Below are 22,896 nucleotides of genomic sequence, written 5' to 3'. Positions count from 1 at the left end.
CTTCTCCCTCTGTGTCTCTGCCTCTCTGTCTCTCATGAATAAATAAATAAAATCTTAAAAAAATAAATAAAGAGAATACAAAGTATATATCATATATGGAGACAAAATAGGAATGTTTAAAATCAAGGACTGAAATTTGAGAAATAGTGACATAAGAGATTGAACCCAGGAATTTACTGGTAACACTTTTTTGATCTCCAACAGTGTATTTGTTTCTAAACAGAATAATATGGTTAATTTACATCCTAGAATTTGGACTTTTCCCATGTTTTTTAAAAATGTTATTCATAAGAGATACACAGAGAGAGGCAGAGACACAGACAGAGGGAGAAGCAGGATCCTCCCAGGGAGCCCAATGTGGGACTCGATCCCTGGACTAGGGATCACACCCTGAGGCCAAGGCAAATGCTCAACTGCTGAGCCACCCAGGCATCCCTCCATGTTTTAGAAGTACATTGCCCATTGGCTCTATTCTACCTGTAAGTCCATTACTCTTTGAAGTCAATAGGCTTTAAGCAGAGACAATATGGGATGTTTAGTAATTTTCTTGAAAAAGAAGTGGACCATTTTATTGTATTTTAAGATTTTATTTATATATTCATGATAGTCACACACACACAGAGAGAGAGGCAGAGACATAGGCAGAGGGAGAAGCAGGCTCCATGCAGGGAGCCCGACGTGGGATTCGTTCCCGGGTCTCCAGGATCGCACCCTGGGCCAAAGGCAGGCCCTAAACCGCTGCGCCACCCAGGGATCCCTGGACCATTTTAATCTTTAGTTGGCAGAGAGATCTTTATCACCTCTTTACATTTACTAGTGTAGTAGGCACTTGACATACATTGTCCCAGTGATCTTTACAACACTACCAGGGATGAAGATCATCTTTTAGAAAGAGGGCTCAAAGCATGAAGGAAATTTCCCAACATTAGAAGGGAAGATTAAACATAAAGTCCCTAGTTTAGTGTCTGGCACATGGAGCAGATACCAAGAAGACTGAAGCCATCATTACTGTCCCTGTAATTAGCAAGCTCAGGATTTAGTCTGAGGTCTGCTCAATTCAAGCAAGCCCATGCCTTTTTACACAGGCTGGGCTCTGTAGAATTGCAGAAGAAAAAAGATAAAGATAACCCCAAACAATGTTAAATCCACATATCATTCACTCAGCTGATCTTGACTCAGTGTCTACCATGTTCCAGATGCTATGAAACAAGCTTACAATCATTCCATGTTGCCTTAGGCTAGCTTGAGATCCCACAGGTTGCTACAGTATTGTTCTTCCTACCAAACTCAATGCATATAATTTCTGCTTTGGGACACCTGGGTGGCTCAGCGGTTGAGCATCTGCTTTCAACTCAGGGCGTGATCCTGGGATCTGGGATCGGGTCCCACGTCGGGCTCCCTGCGAGGAGCCTGCTTCTCCCTCTGCCTATGTCTCTGCCTCTCTCTCTGTGCCTCTCTCACATGAATGAATAAACAAATTAAAAAAAAATCTGCTTTAATGTCTACCATCTGTACTAAAGAGTAAACTCTTGGGAGGAAATGTGTCTACTGTGATGACCACTTTATCCCTTGCCTATATCATAGTGACTAATACAGAATAAGCTTTAAGTATTTGAATTAGAAAAAAAATACATAAAAATCAACATAAACATATATATACTAGCTTTACTAACATTTTCTTTTTTTTTTTTTTTTTTAACATTTTCCTTCAAGAAACACTTTCAAACCTTAAAAAATATTCATATGATCCCAGCTATGTTAATATAATAAAAGGATGACTGAAGGAACTTTCTCAAATTTTTTTATGGGTAGTGGCATTCATAATTCATAGTATTTCTTATGCTTTCAATATTTCTGTTATGTTTCTTACATCTATATTAGTAGAAAGGAGAAAATAAAACCTAGTAATGCCAGAAAATAACCTGTAAACTCTAAAAAAAGGTTAACATAAATGTACATTAAATGTAGCATTATTTACAATTACCATTCTCAAGACCTATCTGCTTCCACTCTCCTTACCCCTCTCCTACAGAGGCTTAGGGACAGCATGCCCTTCTTTCATATCCTTTGTTAGAATTAAGAGTTGGTAATTTGACTGCATGTGGAATCTTCAGAATGAAATCTGGAAGTAGTTGGGTGAGGCAGCCCTCTTCTGGGAAAATAGGAAAATGCAAATACTCCAGAGGATCCTATCTAGATTGTAAAGGGCCCTAAATGTCCCCAGGGCACAAAAGGTATTTCCTGAAAACAATGGATTTTTGAAGCTAAAAGTCATTCTGGAAGTTGAAGTGCAAATTTTTATTTTTGTAAATATTATGTATTTAAAATCTCTAAGCCTCAATTTCTCATCTGTTAAACATAAAGTGATAGTACCCTGTAAGGTATTTCCAAATCAATGTGAAAAAATACAAGCATTTAGCACAGTACTTAGCAAACCGTAAGTGCTTAATAAATGACAGCCATTATTTTAGCTTTTACTCACATTTTATTTTATTATTATTATTTTTTAATTTATTTATTCATGATAGTCACATGGAGTGAGAGAGAGAGGCAGAGACACAGGCAGAGGGAGAAGCAGGCTCCAAGCACCGGGAGCCCGATGTGGGACTCGATCCCGGGTCTCCAGGATCACGCCCTGGGCCAAAGGCAGGCGCCAAACCACTGCACCACCCAGGGATCCCTACTCACATTTTATAATCTTTGCAGTACTCATTTTACCTTGTGCTTACAAAAAAAGAACTCCAGGAAGCTTAAGAGATCGCATCTAAGAAAAGGGGTGCAAGTGTGTATGCATTTAAAATGCCTAATATACTATACTACATTTGAAACTAAGGTAACATTGACAACTATATTCAATAAAAATCACTTCAGTGACAAAAAATAAGTGTAATGGCAGAAAACATGAAAATATCTGAGATTTGTTCACTGAGAAATTGTTTATTAAGATGTTAATGTTTATGTAGTTAGTTCAATAATTATGTAATTTAAAATTCTGAATCACCTCTGAATAATCTAGGCATGTATGTAAACTACTACATTTCTTGATATTTAACATAATTAGACTTCTCTAACTTTCAATTATCAGACAAAACTTTCAAAGTCACACCCTTAGGAGTTCATAAATTCCTATTTGCCCAAGGTTTTATTATATAACAAACCTTCTTAAAAGACAAAAGTCTTATTCTGCCTTTCACAATATATATCAAATCATCACAATGTACACTTCAAATCTTACAATTCTGTCAATTATGCCTCAATAAAGCAAAAAAAAAAAAAAATTGAAATCCCACACAGAAGTCTTAATCTGAACCAATGTGGAGAAATAGAACAATGGAAGATCTTTTATTCATCATGTGAGCAAAAATACAGAATATATTTATTGAGTTTTCCCCTAAAGAGAATACAGTTTGTATTAGAGAAATAAAAGATTAGTTATCAGGAGTTGCTTTTGGAGAATAATCAATCAGTGCCTTATCAACAGTTGGATACTGATACCAGGGACCATCACCTCTTGCACGCATCAACCTTCGCACTTCCAGCTCCTTTAACCTATAACAAACAGAATAGCAATATTGTGAGTCCAGCATTTCCAATTGCAAAGTTAACAAATTATCTTCATAAAGAAAAACCACTAGATCTTTTGCTTTTGTGTAAAGTATTATCTAAAATACTTTAATTTTTTTTAAAGATTTTATTTATTTATTCATTAAAGACACACACACACACAGAGGCAGAGATATAGGCAGAGGGAGAAGCAGGTTCCACTCAGGGAGTCTGATGCGGGACTCGATCCTAGGATCCCAGGATCACAACCCTAGCCAAAGGCAGATGCTCAACCACTGAGCCACCCAGGTACCCTAAAATACTTTAGATAATACTTTTGTGTAAAGTATTCTCTAAGTAATTTATGTAAAGTAATAATATACCTCCATAGATTCGTATGCATATATCTGAAATGTACCTATAAGGAAAATTTGGGACTCATTTTTTACTTTCATTATCTTGTATAGGTAGTTAACCAACAAATACCACTTGCATTGATAATCAATCTCTTCTCTCCTCCTGTCCCTGCTCTTTATCTGGACTGATCACTTTCACTTGGATAGTGGTAATGCATTTCCCGTCTCCTTGCCTCTTAGAAAACCTCGAGACCACGTATTCCTGAAATAATCCCTTTCTGAAGTAAACCATAAAAAACTCTTAACTATAGAGAACAAACTGAGAGTTATAGGAGGGGAGGCGTGTGGGACGTGGGCTAAATGGGTGATGGGGATTAAGAAGTGCACTTGTGTTGAACACTAGGTGTTATATATAAATGATGAATCACTAAATTCTACTCCTGAAATCAGTATTACACTATATGTTAACTAACTAGAATTTAAGTAAAAACTTGAAAGATACAAAAACAAATTAAAAATGAAATAGTCTTTTCTCCTCTCCATTTTTATAGACTACATATTAAATTTTTCATATGACTGGAAATTTATCAGTTAAATAATTCACTTTATTAACTTTAACCAGCTCACTAACCCTACCCCCTATCTATGAAAGATTACAAACCTTTGTATACTCTAAAAGAGTTATCTTTCTTTTTTTTTTTTTTTTTGGATTATGTATCCTCATATTATCCTTTTTTCTACTCTTTAGAATATAATTATCCAAAATACAAATATTAAGATATTCATCAAAAGCACTGGTTAAATAAATTATGTTTCACCCTTATAATAGACTACTAGGCACCTGTTGAAAAGAATGATGAAAATCTTTCAAAAATAGGAAATAGGAAATAGAGATGTGGTATATGTCTAAAGTTCAAAAAAGTCTAATGATACTAAGTAGGAGCCATATTGCTATCCTAAGCTCTTAAATACTTAATAACAATTCCATATGGTAATTATATATACATATAATTACAAATCTAGAAAACAGGCCAATTGTATATTCTTTTAATCATTTAAATACTTTTAAAATATTGTACCAATTTTTATAAACTACAAAGTTAAAAGAGAATAAAGAGAAAGCAGATCAATGGTAGACTAGGGCTAAGAGTAGGGGATGGGAAATGACTGTAAAGGACAGCAAAGAAGCTTATCAGGTGATCAAAATGACCTTGAGTGTGATGGTTACACAGCTATTTACCTTTGTTAAAAACCCATCAAATTTAATGGGTACATGTGACTGTATGTAAACCTCACTACAAACACTAACATAAATCTCAGGATGACATTTAAAAGTACCAAAGGAAACATGAACGTTAAAAAAAAAAAGAATTTGAGGATGCCTGGGTGGCTCAGTGGTTAAATGTTTGCCTTTGGCTCAGGTCGAGTCCCACATCAGTCTCCTTGCATAGAGTCTACTTCTCCCTCTGCCTGTGTCTCTGCCTCTCTCATGAATAAATAAATAAAATCTTAAAAAAAAAATTTGGACTTACATACATATTTGCTTATTTCATTACTATCAGAGACCATTCCATGACACAAAATCCCAAAAGCTAAAGAAAAAGACTGATGGGGACATGGGTGGTTCAGTGGCTGAGCGTCTGCCTTTTGCCTAAGGTCTGCCTTTGGCCCAGGATCAAGTCCAGCATCAGGCTCCCTGCACGGAGCCTGCTCCTCCCTCTCCCTATGTCTCTGCCTCTCTTTCTATGCTTCTCATGAATAAATAAAATCTTAAAAAAATAATTAAAAAAAGAAAAAGACTGAGAAACCTGACAATAATTAAATGAGTAAATATATACAAAATAATTAAAATACTAATACATAGTAAGTGTTGAGAAACATACTAGCTACTACTATATTTTCGTTATCTGAAACATAAAAACACTTTGTCCCTCTCGGTCGGCGCCCAGGATGACGAAGAAGAGAAGGAACAATGGCCGTGCCAAGAAGGGCCGCGGCCACGTGCAGCCCACCCGCTGCACCAACTGCGCCCGCTGTGTGCCCAAGGACAAGGCCATTAAGAAGTTCGTTATTCGGGACATCGCGGAGGCCGCCGCCGTCAGGGGCATTGCCGAAGCGAGTGTCTTCGACGCTTACGTGCTTCCCAGCTGTACGTGAAGCTCCATCACTGCGTGAGTTGTGCCATTCACAGCAAGGTAGTCCGGAATCGCTCTCGTGAAGCGCGGAAGGACCGAACACCCCCGCCCCGATTTAGACCCGCGGGAGCCGCCCCACGACCTCCACCGAAGCCCATGTAAGCAGCTGAGTCCTTAACGACTGAAGAAAAAGTGTTCTCCGGGAAAAAAATAAATGGCGATTATACTTAAAACAAACAAACAAACAAACAAAAAAAAACAAAAAAAACTTTGCAAAAAATTTTACACTATCAGAAGACAAATGCAAGTTGGGAAAACAACTGCAACAAAACCAAAAAGAGAGGGATGCCTGGGTGGCTCAGCGGTTGAGCATCTGCCTTCCTTGAGCATCGGCCTTCCGCTCAAGGTGTGATCCTGGAGTCCGTGGATCCCTGCAGGGAGTCTGCTTCCTCCCTCTGCCTATGTCTCTACCCCTCTCTCTGTCTCTCATAAATAAATAAAATCTCAAAAAAAAAAAAAAAAAAAAAAAAAGAAAAAGAAAAAGAAAACAACCAAAGAGATATTTTAGTAAAATGTGTAAGTTAGTAGAAAAATGGGCAATTTACAGGAAAACAAATACAAACAATAGATAGATGAAAAAATACTCAAACTTACAAATTCAACTATCTTAGCAGCAAAATGCTTAGGTTTGATAAATTTCATTTAGAGGGAAAGGTATGGAAAACAAATTATCGTGTATTGGTGGCAGAAAAAAACAACTGGTACAACTTTTTGGAAGAGTTTGGCAACAACTATCTAAAATTTAAAACATGGGCAGCCCAGGTGGCTCAGCGGTTTATGCCACCTTCAGTCCAGGGCCTGATCCTGGAGACCCGGTATGGAGTCCCACATCAGGCTCCTCACATGGAGCCTGCTTCTCTCTCTGCCTGTGTCTCTGCCTCTCTCTCTCTCTCTTTGTGTGTCTCTCATGAATAAATAAATAAAATCTAAAAAAAAAAGAATAAATAAAATAAAATAAAATTTAAAACATATGACATTTGGTATATCAGTGCCACTGCTAGGAATTTATATTTCATATACACTAAATAAATATGCAGAAATCTATATATGAGAATATTCACAATACTATGTGTACTGGTTAAAAAAATTAAGGCACATCTACCCAGTGAAATATATGATGCAGCCATTAAAACAAATGGGATATGCCATTATAGAAAAACCATTAAGCTGTATTTAAGTGAAACAGTGTTTATAAGAGGATTCTATTTGTGTTAATATATATTTTTAATACATAACTTTTTTTAGAAAGATTTAAGAAATAACTAAATAGTAGTCACTGGGATCCCTGGGTGGCGCAGCGGTTTGGCGCCTGCCTTTGGCCCAGGGTGCGATCCTGGAGACCCAGGATCGAATCCCACGTCGGGCTCCCAGTGCATGGAGCCTGCTTCTCCCTCTGCCTATGTCTCTGCCTCTCTCTCTCTCTCTCTCTCTCTCTGTGACTTATCATAAATAAATAAAAATAAAAAAATAAAAAAATAAATAGTAGTCACCTTTAAGAATGAGGTTAGGTAGGAAAAAAATGAGGTTAGGTAGAAGACAAAAGGAAATTGGGGATTGGGGATAGAGGGAGCAGACAGTTGCCTTGCATTTAAGAGTGTGATATTTTAAAAAGAATTCTTTTACTCTGATAGATATTATCAATTAGTAAGTCTCTCAGTCTTTGACTCATAAACTCTACTGTAAATAGGCTAATTTCCTCCCTATTTTCATCCCTTTCCATGGAGCATCTAATTGTGCTGATATAGTTTATTAAATTTTTTCTTGTGGCTTGCAACGGTAAGAAAGGATTTTCTTCCTTACCCCCTGCACATCTTTTTTTTTTCCCCCCTTACCGTAAATCAGCCTTTTCAGCTTCAATTTGAAGGATAGCCATTGTTTTTTCATAATTCTTTTCAGGGCTATCAAAGAAAGTTCGGGCAATCCATCTTGATATAGGATGCTAAAAGAGAAAATTTGTTTATTTTCTGAATAGTACTTTGCTCTTCCAGTTTACTATTCTTTAAAATGGCCATTTCAGGTAAACCAATAATGCTTACTAAATGCCAACTACTTTATATGTATTTTAAATACTTTCAATCCATTAGATGGATACTATTTTTGTTCCCATTTTATAGATGAACAAATTGTACAAAGTTATACAGTTACTAAGTGCCAGCATCCAGACTCAAACAAGGTCTGACTCTAAAACCTATGCTCTTTGCCAGTATACTGCAGTGAGTATCTTAAGTGGTAGATTTAGGAGCCAAACCCAGAGTTTGGGGATTAAAAACTGAAGTTTCTTCTCTCAGCATAAACTACCTGTATGGTTTGCCTTAAGGTACAATAATGATACATTTATTTTCTGAAATATAGTTCATTCAGATAATAAAACATGATAGTATTTAATCAAGGCCATCTCACTATAACACTTATAAAGACAAGTAATAGAATTAACTTTGGGTTTTAGCAGCAGTGACAGTGTGATAAAATGACTGATAGTACAGGCTGTGGGCTCAGGCCTGCCTAAGTTCCAATACTGGCCATACTTCTTGGACAGGTCAACTTACCCTCTTTTAAGTTTCAGTCTCTTCATCTCTGAATTGGGAATAATAATAGCACATTTCATATGGAATAAGAGAATATTTGCAAAACACTACCATAGTACCTGCTACACAGTAGCTGCTCAATAAAGAACAGCTAGCATTAGCACAAGTAAAATTTTTCCTATGGCATTGAACTTAGAATAAATTCTGACTGTTACTCTGCTAGGAGGGAAACACACTGCAGAGTCATTCTTTAAAAAATCATAAAGCTTAAAGTAATGAAACAAAATTATCAGAAGTTGCTTGTAAAAAGTAAGCACAAAATGTATCATCTAGTTGATAGCAAAAACTTATTATAAAACAATACCACCATTGCTAAATGAAGACATTAATCAGTGCACTGATAAAACAACTAACAGAAAGTAACTTTTAATAACATATACCAACCTTAAAATACTCCCAGTGTTCTGGGATGTAACCTTCTGGAATTTCTGCTAACTCAGCTTCACCTAGAGTAAGAGAAAACAGTGATGTCCAATTTTAGTATCAGGAGTTTATAATCTTAATTCTTCACTATTTAAGTCAGAAGCTAACTTCTTATGGTTTGTTGTTGTCATTTTTTTTAAAGATTTTATTTATTTATTCATGAGAGACACATAGAGAGAGGCAAAAGCAGGCTCCCTGTAGGGAGCCCGACGTGGGACTCAATCCCGGGATCCTGGGATCATGACCTGAGCCGAGGCAGACGCTCAACTGCTGAGCCACCCAGGCATCCCTACGACTTTCTTAATAACATTTTTTCTCTAGCTTACTTTTAAGTTTTTATTTATGTATTTGAGAGAGAAAGAGAGAGAGAGAAAGAGAGAGCAAGCGAGCATATGCGTGGGTGGGGAGGGACAGAGGAAGAGGAAGAAGGAGAGTAGCAGACTCCCTGCGGAGTGCCAAGTCTGATGCAGGGCTGGATCTCAAAACCACAAGATCATGACCTGAGCCAAAACCAACAGTCAGACACTTTATTATAAGAATACAGTATACAGGGCAGCCCGGGTGGCTCAGCGGTTTAGCGCCTCCTTCAGCCCAGGGCCTGATCTTGGAGACCTGGTATCAAGTCCTACATCGGGCTCCCTGCATGGAGCCTGCTTCTCCCTCTGCCTGTGTCTCTGCCTCTCTCTCTGTGTCTCTCATGAATAAATAAATAAAATCTTAAAAAAAAAAAAAAAAAAAAAGAATACAGTATACAATACAAAAAACATTCAAAGTATGTGTTATTCAACTCTTCATGTTATTGATAAGGCTTCTGGTCAACTATAGGCTATCAATAAAGTATTGGGGGAATAAAAAAATTATATGTGATTTCTGACTGATCAGGGGGTTGACAGCCCCACATTGTTTAAAGATTGTATTTTAATCACTTTAATATGAAAATGATTTCATTCATTAGGTATTTTTTTAGATGTCTCCTATGTGTAAGGCATTGCCAATGGGCAATTATGTAAGAGCTTCACAATTTAATATAGTGTAACAAAATTTAAAAAAAGACACATTATTCCTTCTGGTTTTCCCTATCACTACTAGACAAAACATTTTAGGATTCAAGATGTTAGAAGTACTTTGGGCAGAATTTCCCATGAAAATCTAACATTAGCTATCTTTCACAGTTTCATTCTTTTTTAGAAGATTATAATTTTCTATATCCCAAGATGGATAAAAAAAAATTCTTCCATCCCTCAGCCTCTCTTCTACCTCTATCTTTTTCTATTTTCCTTATTCAGACTTGTCAAAGCTGGTTTGGAAAATTACAAAGAAGAGGAAAACAAGGCTCTCTGAAGCCATTTGTGGCCTCCACAGAGTTAATGACCTTAAAGATTTTTGGAGGAAAAAAAAAAGTTTAAAAAAAATTACACACTATTGAAGTTGCGATCTGGTTACTATAAAATAAAATCCCAACCCTATGTTTATTATTGAAATAACTTTTCTTTCTAACATCCATAATTTCTTTCTGTTATTAGTGTACATAGGTGTTAAAATTTTACCAATCTGGTCAGAGCGGTACTTACCAATAAATACATTCACCAAAGTTATGCCAATTGCTACTGGAATCCCAGTCAACAAAATGTAGAATTTCTGTTGAGATTAAAAAATAGTTTTCATACAACCATTTCCTCTCTTTCCCTACTCTCAAATTATCTTCAATTTTTTATTTCTTTACGTTGCCTGTGAAATAAACTTGCCAAATTGGAGATGTGATAGATACCAAATTATTTATTTCTGAGATTTTCTTTTACTCTTAACTTTTAGACGCCTATATTTGGTACCAAAAATGGAAGAAAAAAAGGATTAATTCTGCAAGCATAATACAATATATAATTAAGTGATTTTTCATTTTCTGGTGAACACAATGTAATAAAAGTTGCAAAATTTTTGTATTTATTAAGATGAAAACGGTAAAAACATTTGGGTGATTTCAACAACTATAGAGTTTGAGTTGGTCATGACAAGAAAAGTGGGAGCTCAAGCAAGAGGATGAAGAGGGACATTAAGTACAAAGGGCAGGCAAGAGGTCTAGAGGGCAGCCAGTGCTCAAATGGTCACAGCTCTAGGAACAGTGGCAGAGAGTCTAAATTGTCTAGACAATTTTCCATCTTCCCAACTTCTACTTTGCCTTATAGAGCCTTGAGATACAAATATATGGCCAGGACCCTACTTGATCCTTTGAAATCACTGTTCCTGAACAATACAGAAATAAAAAATCATAACCCAAAATAATGGAGTTACTTATTAAAGAAGTCTTTCAATGAGTTCTTTGGTAACTTAAATAATATTTTAGTCATATGATAATTATCCCCAAATGAATCCATTTTAAAAGTTTTATAATTTCTAGATTTTGGTATGTGTGAGTATGTGCGTGTGTGTGTGTGTGTGTGTGTATGTTTGCGCGCGCGCAGGAAACACAGGTTATATTTCAAAACCCCATAATCTTAAGAATAAAGAAATGGCTCAAATTTTACCTCCAATACACATGAATCCTTTTATTGAAGAAGGTTCACTAATTTAAAAAGAAACTCAGTAACAAATCAGACATTACAACAAAATCTCCATATCTATTAAGAAATATGAATTTATAAAATCACATCTTTTATAAAAGATGTTTTCTAAATAGGCAAAAAAAAAATTCCATGTGTATGTACAGAGTTTAGTTTAGCAAAAGTTTTAACTCACCATTAAATTCAAAAAACGCCTGTCATAGAATTCAGAAGGTTTGATGATAAACAGTCTTTTCCCATGGTCTCCGCTGTGTCGCACAGGAGCTGGAAATATTAAATTACCCTGTTATATACAAGGCTCACATATACTGTTATATTCGGAGATAAAATCAGGTTATCAGAAAATGTATATGCATAGATGTTTAATGTGAATTAAAATAAAAATGCATACTTGGAGTAGTAAAGGCAGAGCAGATAAAGTATCTTAAACAGAGTCTGATGTACTGTTGTAAACCATAGTTCTCTTCACTTTTATTCAACGTTCCAGAAATACCTAAATAATTTGAATTTGTTTCCAGAGCAGGCAGGGAGGTCAGATACTCTTGGTGGGTTACTTAACTCTGTTTACCTCTACAATAAGTATTTGCTAATGCTAGTAAATAACTAAATTTAAGTTGTATCATTTCATATGATGAAGCAGTATATATTAGGGCTCGCAGAAAAATAGATGGAAAGGTATTTACTCAACACATCTCTATTAAACACTCTAACATATCTTGATAAAAATCACTCTTTAAGCCATTTCTGATTGTGAATATTCTCCTCTTCAAATTCTCCATCAGATGGTATGTAATCAACCCTTACTGGAGATAAACTGAGGCAAAATTTCACTCCTGATATTATTTTTACACAATCTCCCTTTCCTGGACATCTGGAAAGACTGCTGCAAGCACTGTGAACTCTTTCTGCTAGAAGCAGGGAAGGATCTCACTGTTACTGGGAAACCAAGGTTACTGTTTCTATTGTATTCAAGGAAATTTCACATGAGAGTCACTACAGGATAAAAAACTAATTTCCCATTAAAGGAATTTCAGTCATGATAGAAGTCATAAAGATTTGTTTTTTTTTGTTTGTTTTTTTGTTTTTTTTTTTTAATTTTTTAAATTTATTTATGATAGGCACACACAGTGAGAGAGAGAGGCAGAGACACAGGCAGAGGGAGAAGCAGGCTCCACGCACCGAGAGCCCGACGTGGGATTTGATCCCGGGTCTCCAGGATCGCGCCCTGGGCCAAAGACAGGCGCTAAACCGCTGCGCCACCCAGGGATCCCAAGATTTGTATTCTTTAGACACCTGGGTGGCTCAGTGGTTGAGTGCCTGCCTTTAGCTCAGGGCATGATCCTGGAGTTCCCAGATCAACCCCCATATCAGGTTTCCTGTAAGGAGCCTGGTTCTGCCTCCACCTGTGTCTCTCATGAATAAATTAAAAAAAAAAAAAAAAAAAGATTTGTATCCTTTGTTCAAGCTTAAATGTCTGGAATGCCCTCCCCTATCCTGAAATCTATTCTTTAGGCCCAGATGACATTTTATCCTTTAAGAAACCAACCCTCTTCCCAACCATATAAGATCTCTCCTTTGAACTGCTGTATATTCTAGTGATATTCATACTTGCTTTCCCTGCTGTTACTGAAATATAAATGTCTTGAAGGCAGGAACTGTATTCTTAATTTTGGCATCACCTACAGCAGCTTGCAATGAATTTAGGAGGTTAATTCATAAGAGAATTAGAAGCTGGCATGAATTCACTAGGTACAACTCATACTATTAAGGCTTCTAAAATAACAAGAAAATGTGACAAAGTAATTATGTATTTCAGAAAATAATTTGAAAGAATTCTTTGTGGACTAGGTGGGTAAAAAGGGCTGGATAACAACACAAACCACTCACTAACTGAATAAATGCCTACTATGTGCAGGTCCTATGCTAGGCCTACAGTCTATAAAAGAGATATATATATCCTGCTGTGAGAAACAAATAAACATAATTATATATCTATAAGGACAACAAAGAGAAGAAACAGGGTGCAATCTCAGAAAAGTATCAGGCCCAGAAATTCCTATTTAAACAGGATGGTGGGTGTGGGGGAGTATGAGGAAAGTGCATTATAAGTTGAAGAGAACTAGCAAGTTAGGTGAATTTGTAATAGGTAATTGATTGATTACACTCAAAAAGTGCTGATTACTTAATTCAATAACCTGCCAAAGGCTTTCCATAGCCCTGAGAGGTCAAGATTTTTATAGACAGTCCGGACAAGGTGAAAATGGCATTCCTGATGACACAAAGCTATTCAAGAGTGGTTACTACACTGATGATGAAGTAGGATCCTCAAAGTCTTCATACACATTGACAAAAAGATTAAATATAGTAAGTGGAAGGTCTTGACTGCATCCCCCAAAAGTTGCTCACAGATTTAAGAAGAGTCATTGGTGTGATGTGATTACCAAGAAGGCCAAAGATAATTCAAGCTTAATTTTATGTACTAGAAGTATAGGGTCAAAACAGGAAGAGCACCCACCACCATTTCCTAACCACACCTGCAGAAATGTGTCCATCCCAGAGTACATTGTTTTAGAGGAACAACCTGGAGCACATACCATCTTAAGCAACCAGGATGGCAAACAACCTGGAAAATGATTCAGTGAAGCTTAAAGAACTAAAACTCGCCTACAAAAAAGAAGTCTGGGTAGAAACCATGTAAGTGCTTTAAATAGCTGAAGGGCTATCCCATGACAAAGGGCTTACACTATTCTGTGTTGACCTGAAAGTAAGAACCAGGATCAATGTGTGAAAGGATAATTTTCAACTTAATACAAAGAAGTTTCTAACAATTTTACTGGTTCAAAATAAGATTGAAGAGGCAAGGCAATTGAGGAGGGAGTGACTGGAGGGGGGCGCTGGCTTAGTGTGCACTCTGCACCTGGGAACATTATTGCACATGGAACAGTTGCCTTTGGAAGACATGGGATCCCTGGGTGGCGCAGCGGTTTGGCGCCTGCCTTTGGCCCAGGGCGCGATCCTGGAGACCCAGGATCGAATCCCACGTCGGGCTCCCGGTGCATGGAGCCTGCTTCTCCCTCTGCCTGTGTCTCTGCCTCTCTCTCTCTGTGTGACTATCATAAATAAATAAAAATTAAAAAAAAAAAAAAAAAGACAATTGCCCAGAAGAAAAGGTGTTTGATTTTCTTTTTTTTTTTTTCTTAAAGATTTTATTTATGTATTTATGAGAGACACACACAGAGAGAGAGAGAGAGGGAGGCAGAGACACAGGCAGAGGAAGAAGCAGGCTCCATGCAGGGAGCCCGACATGGAACCCAATCCCAGGTCTCCAGGATCAGGCCCTGGACTGAAGGCAGCGCCAAACTGCTAAGCCACCCAGGCTGCCCAGTGTTTGATTTTCATAAGCCAAAGATGAAGTATAGAGGGCTGCTGTATTTGCAGAGGTAATCCTCCAGTTCTCGATTCACTGACAGTAAATGCTATGAAAAGGACGTCCAGAGCTGTTTTGGGTTGCATGAGACCCGTTCAGAAGACATCTGTAATGCCTGTGTCCTGCTTGTGAAAAGATGGAGGAAATTGCCAGCAGGATCAGAAACAAATAAACAAACAAAATAAAACAAAAAACCAAAAACTGAAAACCACAAGGTAGATGCAAGGGCAGGACCCAGTCTGAAGACTACACTGAAATCAAAGAAAGTGTAAACTCTATCCAGAAACAGGGTATCGGTAAACTACAGAAGGAATTTAAATGTCACAATTCTGATGCTCACAGTACCACCTCAAGGCCTCCCTAGCTCGATCTCCTTGTTTAGAGTAACAAGTCAGATGATGGTTTGGATACAGAGATGGCCACTGGCTTCAACACAATGCCAATTTTTCTCTTTTTATATCTCACATACTGGAACAGGCAGAAAATATGTTATGGGATTATCTCTAAAGGCCGTTTGGGGGAAGTCCTCATTGACACACATCTATTCAAGCCTGGGTGCAGCAATAAGAAAGCAGCTGGTGAGAAGTCAAAGGAGCAGGGGCCAGTGCCTCTGCCCATCTCCACTCAGGCAGGAGTGGAGACTGAGGTTTAGGTAGAAAGGGAACAAAAATGATTTAAATTTTGGAAAGAAAAAACAACAAAACCTCCCTATTTTTAACTTGGATACCTGCTATTCTGCAAAAGACCTTTTCTAGAATAGTTTTGAATGGGTTATTTCTCCTCTGGTTCCATAAACTCTGAAGCCTATATCTAACTTACTAGAAGAAAAAAAAAAGTGTACATAATATTTAAGATGCTGAGTATTTCACAGGAAAGCTGAATGCTGCTGTAAAGTGCTCTTTAAGTCTTCTTTTTTAAAAAAATCCCCTTCTAATGAATGAAACTAAGGGAATTTCAGGGGATAGAGATGGGATTTGTTGTATGATAAACGCAGGTAGTTTTAGTCTTTCTATTTCGGGAAGCAGTGGTTAGGGCATTTAAGATGGCTGGCTATACTTGTTTTCCTTCTTGATAATAAATTTGTCATAACTCAGTATGGACTTGCCCCTAGATGTAGTTGTTAATAATTCTGAAAAAACAAGGTCTTGCCAAGGTTCTGATGATTCAAACCTATACTACTGAATATGAAGCAGGACAGACTAAGTTCTGGTGCAAATACCTTTTAGGAGTAATTTCTAAATATATGGAGAGGTAACCTGACTGTATATGTTGCATCCTTTGTCACCTCCCTCCATATTGATATTTGATAAAAGACTGTAGTCTATAATGAAACTTCTAAAGCTGAATCAAAGCTCCACCGGGGAAATGTCAAGATTTAGGATGAGGAATCCTAAATGAAAAGCACCACAGCATTAGCACATGTGGTAGATTAGAGATCACATTCTATAAAAAAGTATAAAGTGTCTGAAAAAAATGTGTAAGTCTTTAAGACGGCACATGCAAAAGAAAACAAAGGTTAATGCTTCTTGGGGCACATTAGAGGGCTTGTCTAGTGTGTAAACAATTGACTTTTGTTTGTGTTACATGCATGACTGGTGACTTCATTGAAAATCTGCACAATTCAGTTTTAGCTCTGGATTACTTCAGTTGACCTCTGTGAAGGTTTTATCTGTGTAGAGTGATTGTTTGACTTGTTTTAACCTATTAGGAGTTGGGGTTTTTTTCACTCTATTAAAGTGAAACTCTACTAAAAGAAAAGAGGTATGTGCTAATGCTAAACAGGTTGGTTTAACTTTGGCTTCTTCTAGTCAGGCTTTGCGAACTGTGAGATATTAGACAATAAATCCTGAACATGGAGCTCTTCAGTTCTAAAATCTTCACTTGAAAGCCTTTTACCTGAACCCAAACCAAAGTACTCTCATTGCCTCTTTTCTGAACATTCAGGAAAAACTTATCAGGTCAGACTTTTCATAATAAGGGAGGGTCTTCTGCCTACCTTATAATAACGTGACTCAGTGTTTATTTTTAAAACCGGATCTTTAAAATTGGATTGCATAAATAACACTAAGGAATGAGCCACTTTTTATGAGTATCCTATAATTTTATCTTAATCTAAACTTAAAATTTTATATTTCTTCCTTATGGCAAAAACTATAAGCCACCATATGCACAGATCACAACAGTGAGTTGGGTTGGCTCTCCCACAGACTTTAAGGTTTATCACAGGAGTCCCAGCCATTATCATTTTCCTCCTGTTATTTTGAAATGTTTTTTGGGTTTTTTTTTGTACCTTTTGGCCACAGTATGGGTGGTGGAATATATTATAATATGGATCATCACTACTTCTTATGTATGTATGTATTACTAGACCTCAACCACAGTCGTCTTCTTCCCCTTCCACCTCTTTGCCTGTAGGAGGTACTGTATGTAGTCATGCACTTTGTGTTAATATATTCGAAACCTACAAATCAGACGCTTGGGTGGCTCAGTGGTTGAACATCTGCATTTGGCTTGGGTTGTGATCCTGGGGTCCTGGGATCGAGTCCTGCTTCGGGCTCCCTGCTCAGCGCGGAGCCTGCTTCTCCCTCTGCCTGTATCTCTTATGAATAAATAAAATCTTAAAAAAAAAAAAAAAAAAACAAAGAAAAATCTACAAATCTGTCTTATACTTTTTATATTGTTGGATACTTACAATTGAAACTTTTACTTAGGATACTGAATAAATTTAGTCTTACTAAAAAATAAAACAGCAGACAAACAAACAAGAAACAAAAACAAAAATTGGACTGCATCACCAGTTCCCCTTTATGGAGTTATTCAACTATCAACAATGGGATGAAACAAGGATACTTTGGGGGTTGGCCTGGAGGATTTCTAATTTCCTTTTCCTCAAAGAATCTGAACATATGGTCTGCCTTAGAACAAGAAGGCATAACTTTGGATTTTATCAATCTCAATGATTTCCTTCCAATTCCAAGAACTCTTTCCAGGCTTCATGTTTTTGCACTTACTTTCCTCTTGGACTGAAAACTTTCCCCAGGCTTTTTGAATAGTTACCTCCCCATCTCATCCTTCAGGGCCAAGAACAAATATAATCTCTACGAAGAGGTTTTCTCTGACTACCCTATCGAATGCTGCCTCCCTCTCACCCTCCTTAACATCATTTTGTTAGTTCCTTTAGAACAATACACACTAAGACTGATTTTTTTGTTGAAGTCCATCAGGTCAAGGACTGTATTATTCAGTACTGTATCTCCGGTACTCTTTCATGTCTGCCACATGGTAGGTGCTCCATAAATATTGTTGAATTTACATTTCTTAAGTAAATTATATGTTAGGATCCTTTCTTGCTCTCTGAAATTAAATCTACTCAGAAGAGACAGTGTACTCCCAATTTTTCCTTTCTATCGGGCAAACAGACTGAAAGACATACACCCATAAACACACATCCCAAACAGAGAGAGAGAGATAGACTAAACTCTGTGTGGCTTTAGTGACAATAAATAACACTATTAATAAATATGGAAAATGTAACAAACAAAACAATGGAAGAAAGCTTAGTGTGGCTGCATTCTAGCAATATTAATGCAGTTAGTAAAGTGAACTGCTTACTTTTACACATAATTACTCTACTGTTAAACAACAATTATTCATGTCATTAAATGTGGTAAATAACTATTATTACTATTAGCTGTTCTAAAGTATACTTCATAGCACTAAACTCTTTTCAAATATTCCAAATCTTCACGATTTGTTGTTGATGTGGTAAGGCCATCTGCTTACAATCTAAAAATATTAGGGTTAACACTGCTTACAACCAGGTGACTGCCAGGATTTCTGGAACTCAGATTCTCCTTCCACTAAATATGCATCTTCTCTAAAGCCTGGAGTTTCTCAACTAGGTATTCATTTAGCTATATGAAACTAAAACTTCAATAATCAATTTTTTAAAATGCAAATAACCTCCAGAAAGTTATGTTCTTGACAGTTGTGATATTTGTGAGGATCAAATAAGATAATGTAGATTTTGTGTCTTCACGACAACAATGGGAAATTGGCCATTTTCTTTCCCTCATTCCCAGTTAATGACTCCACCAACTCAATTACCTAGGATAAAAATCTCACTCATCTTCCTTGCACCTACCCCCTTGCTCATCAGTTGACAAAGCCTCTTGATTCTATGATTCAACCTTTGCATTTCTTTCTGTGCCCTCTTCACCTCACTCACTGGCTTAAGTAATCCACACCCCCTTATAAGCCAACCAATATTCAGAAGCATTTTCCCAAAACACACTACTGGTGTTGCTCTCCTGCTAAAACACTCACTCTCTGCAGCCTACAAAAGACTTAAGATACTTTGGTTCTGTATTCAGACCCGTCACTCCCCCAATTTGGTCCCAACTTCCCTTTCTTATGCTTTTTCTCTTAACATGTACCTATCCCAAGAGCCCCATATTCAGTTCTATCAGAAAATACATCTACTTTCCTGCTAATTGCATCTGTTAAAACCATCCAGAATCCAGTTAAAATGTCCCACCTTTTATGTCTGAATTAACTCCATACTGCTTTATCATTTAAATACTCTTCTCAGTTTTTTAAACCATAATATGCACACATCAGTCTTCAAATTAAAGCTCCTGTAGCTGAGGAAGAACTTAAGCTCATTTCAGGAATCCTTTGATATATGACAATAAATAATTTGATTAAATAGAATACTTCTATCTACTTATTTCCTGAGAAAGGTTTTCAATGATGGTGAATGAAGATAATGTAACAGTACCAGATGTTTAAGAAAGGGGTGGCCACAGGGCTAAGCCTAATGCTTTTTTTTTTTTCCTAAAGATTTTATTATTTATTTATTCATGAGAGACACACAGAGAGAGAGAGAGAGAGAGAGAGAGAGAGAGAGAGAGACAGGCAGAGGGAGAAGCAGGCTCCATGCAGGGAGCCCGATGTGGGACTTGATCCCGGGTCTCCAGGATCACATCCTGGGCTGAAGGCGGTGCTAAACCACTGAGCCACCCGGGCTGCCCAAGGCTAATGCTTTTAAGTCTAGGTGCTTTCAATTTTCCCCCTCATCCTTCACAACTCCCTTGTGAGATACATTAAAATTTCCTTTTTTTAATTTTTTTAATTTTTTTTAAAGATTATTTATTTATTTATTCATAGAGATGCAGAGAGAGAGAGAGGCAGAGACACAGGCAGAGGGAGAAGCAGGCTCCATGCAGAGAGCCCGACGCAGGACTCGATCCCGAGTCTCCAGGATCACTCCCTGGGCTGCAGGCGGCGCTAAACCGCTGTGCCACCGGGGCTGCCCAAAATTTCCTTTTTTTTAAAAGCAGTTCTTATGGTAAAAGATAAGTACCTTTCTTTTTTTTTTTTTAAAGGAATTAATTTTTTTAATAGATTTTATTTATTTATTCATAAGAGACACAGAGAGAAAGGCACAGAGACACAGGCAGAGGGAGAAGCAGGTTCCATGCAAGGAGCCAGATGTGGGACTCGATCCTGGGTCTCCAGGATCACACCCCGGGCTGTAGGCGGCGCTAAACCGCTGCGCCACCGGGGCTGCCTGATAAGTATCTTTCAAAACAGCTATCTAGAAAGATGCAAACTATCCAGAAATATTTCAGGGTTATAAATTCTTGTCAATAGGAAAGACATTATATTTATTTCTCTGTCAACAGAATATAAGCACACTTGTAATAAACATTCTCTTTTTTTTAAAGATGAAGAAATGTAGGTTCCAAGCGATTAAATACTTTCCACTTAGCTCCCGAGATAGGATGACCCAAGGTCACACAGCTACTGAAGTTTGAAGCCAGAAATTGAACGTAGGCAGTCTAGGTCCAGAGAAAAGAAAACAAGGCAAAGTTCTCTATTCTGCTGGATCTTACAGTCACATAGACTCAGACATAAGCAATAATATAACAAATTAAAACCTTTCATTCCACAGTGACAGATGAGGCCACCTGCAAAATACCTTTGAAAGTAACTATAAGGTATAAACTATTAGATCCTTTCCTGGGGAGTAAAGTATAAAGAGGATCTGGGAGTGAGATTTTACCTGAGATTATCTCCAGCAAGGCATGATTAAATACTATCCATAGTGAGTCTTTGAAGAGGGTATTTGAGTATTTCATTTTATTTGTTCATTCATGAAAGACACACAGAGAGGCAGAGACACAGGCAGAGGGAGAAGCAGGCTCCATGCAGGGACTTGATCCCAGGACCCCGGGACCATGACCGGAGCCAAATGCAGATGCTCAACCGCTGAGCCACCCAAGGGTCCCTGAAGAGGATATCTGTAATCAGAAATGGCTTACAAAGAGAATTTGTCAAAGAGTGTTAACATATGTAGTATTTTTTTTTTTTTTTAAACGGGTTCAAATTCCCGCTGGGAATTTGCTGAACATCACATCATTTGAACATGCTGAACATCATTTGTTCTTTCCATCATTTTTGCAACAAGTCTCTGTATAATGCCTCATCGTGTGAAGTGACATACTTCAAGTTAAATTGGAAGAAGAAAAAAGGGGTAAACAGAGAAAGTTATTTTGAGGGTAGAAACCTTTTTGGCTTTAGAGTACACTTCACTTCCTCTCTATCTACTTGTATTGCTTAGGGTAGATAGCTTATAGAATATTTATCAAGAGCATTAAATGAATCAATACCTTTAAAAAAAATCTTAGGATGGTACATGGCACATAAGTGTTCAATAAATGTTAGCTACTGTTATTATAAATTTGTTGCAATACTGCAGTATTTTTGTAACAATCAAGTCACAGTTCCTTCCTTAGCAAAATGGGAATAACAACACGGTACTTACTTTGCAGAGTCTTTGAAAGAATTAGGTTGAATACAAGGCACCTGAGGCTTTGCTATTATCATTCATTCTCCTAGGAGTCAACTAGCCCTCCCATAACTGCATTATGACTTTCCTGGACCCAGCCACGTTTCCTTCATGTGCCTCTTTCTCTTTAAGAAGATCTTAAAAATTATTTTCTGACTGTGTTGATATAAAACTAATACAATCCATATTCACTAACATTATAGGCTTTTTTTCTTCTGGTTTTAAAAGAAATCCAAATTAAACCATTTTCATGGAACCTGAAAGTACCGTGTGGGCACCGTGCCTACTGAAGTTGGCCCTGAACCTCTCAACCCGCCTCCCATCACTCAGCATCAGCCGGCTCCTGGGCAGCCGACTTCCAACCTCGGGGGCCCAGTACCTCGTGCAGGTGGAACGGACAGAGAATCTGGTGCCGGAGAGACGTGGGTCTCAGCTTCATGCCTTTTGAACCGCAACTTCATCCGCAAATTAGCACCCATTGGAATGGTTGCAAGGCAAAGTGTTTCACAAATACTAAGCGACAATTTAAACGCGAATGACCTGATTACTTTAGGAAAATTCTCGTAGCCTCACAAAGACCACGTCCCGTCTCTCCGGCTCCAAGCCCGCTTATTTCTCCCAGACCTCACCAAGGTCATCCGGGAAGAGTTCCCCACCTCTCACCCCACGTCCCCTAAGCGCGCTTTCTCCCAAAGCTTAGCACCCACCGACAGTCTTCGGAAAGCCACGGGTGAGGAAACCCCCGCATCCGAGACGAGGACCGAGCCGGCGGCCCGACAAAGCGGCCACTGCAGTGACCGAAGCCCGCTGCAGTATACTCATGGCCGCCATGGCTACTCTGGGCAATTGAAACGCTGGAGCGCCCAACGGGAGCCGAAAGGGCCGATTTCTCAATGAGGGCGAAGGCAAAAGGTGGCCATGTTGAGTGAGGGCAAAGCTTATTTCTGTTTTCTCCA

General features: G+C 37.8%; 2 protein-coding genes and 1 pseudogene across 2 annotated transcripts; 2 read left to right on the top strand and 1 right to left on the bottom strand.

Annotated features, from left to right (window-relative positions):
• Positions 1 to 2,921: 2,921 nt before the first annotated feature.
• NDUFB5 (NADH:ubiquinone oxidoreductase subunit B5) lies at positions 2,922 to 22,884 on the bottom strand. The gene is made up of 6 exons (XM_038583431.1): positions 22,648 to 22,884; positions 11,836 to 11,924; positions 10,674 to 10,740; positions 9,064 to 9,125; positions 7,927 to 8,033; positions 2,922 to 3,549 (listed from the first exon to the last, which is right to left on the bottom strand). The coding sequence occupies exons 1-6, from the start codon at positions 22,769 to 22,771 to the stop codon at positions 3,429 to 3,431; spliced, it is 570 nt and encodes a 189-aa protein (XP_038439359.1). The 5' UTR covers positions 22,772 to 22,884; the 3' UTR covers positions 2,922 to 3,428.
• Positions 5,833 to 6,263, top strand: LOC100687566 (40S ribosomal protein S26-like). Its single transcript, XM_038583432.1, is given in 2 exon segments — positions 5,833 to 6,042; positions 6,045 to 6,263. Coding segments are annotated over 2 exon segments (345 nt in total). The 5' UTR covers positions 5,833 to 5,849; the 3' UTR covers positions 6,197 to 6,263.
• On the top strand, positions 14,272 to 15,739 carry LOC102151300 (annotated as a pseudogene).
• Positions 22,885 to 22,896: the final 12 nt, after the last annotated feature.

Source organism: Canis lupus, chromosome 34 (genome assembly GCF_011100685.1).
Source record: "Canis lupus familiaris isolate Mischka breed German Shepherd chromosome 34, alternate assembly UU_Cfam_GSD_1.0, whole genome shotgun sequence".
NCBI lineage: Eukaryota > Metazoa > Chordata > Mammalia > Carnivora > Canidae > Canis > Canis lupus.
The sequence above is the reverse complement of the archived record's forward strand: the minus strand, read 5'-3'. Positions and strand labels throughout refer to the sequence as shown.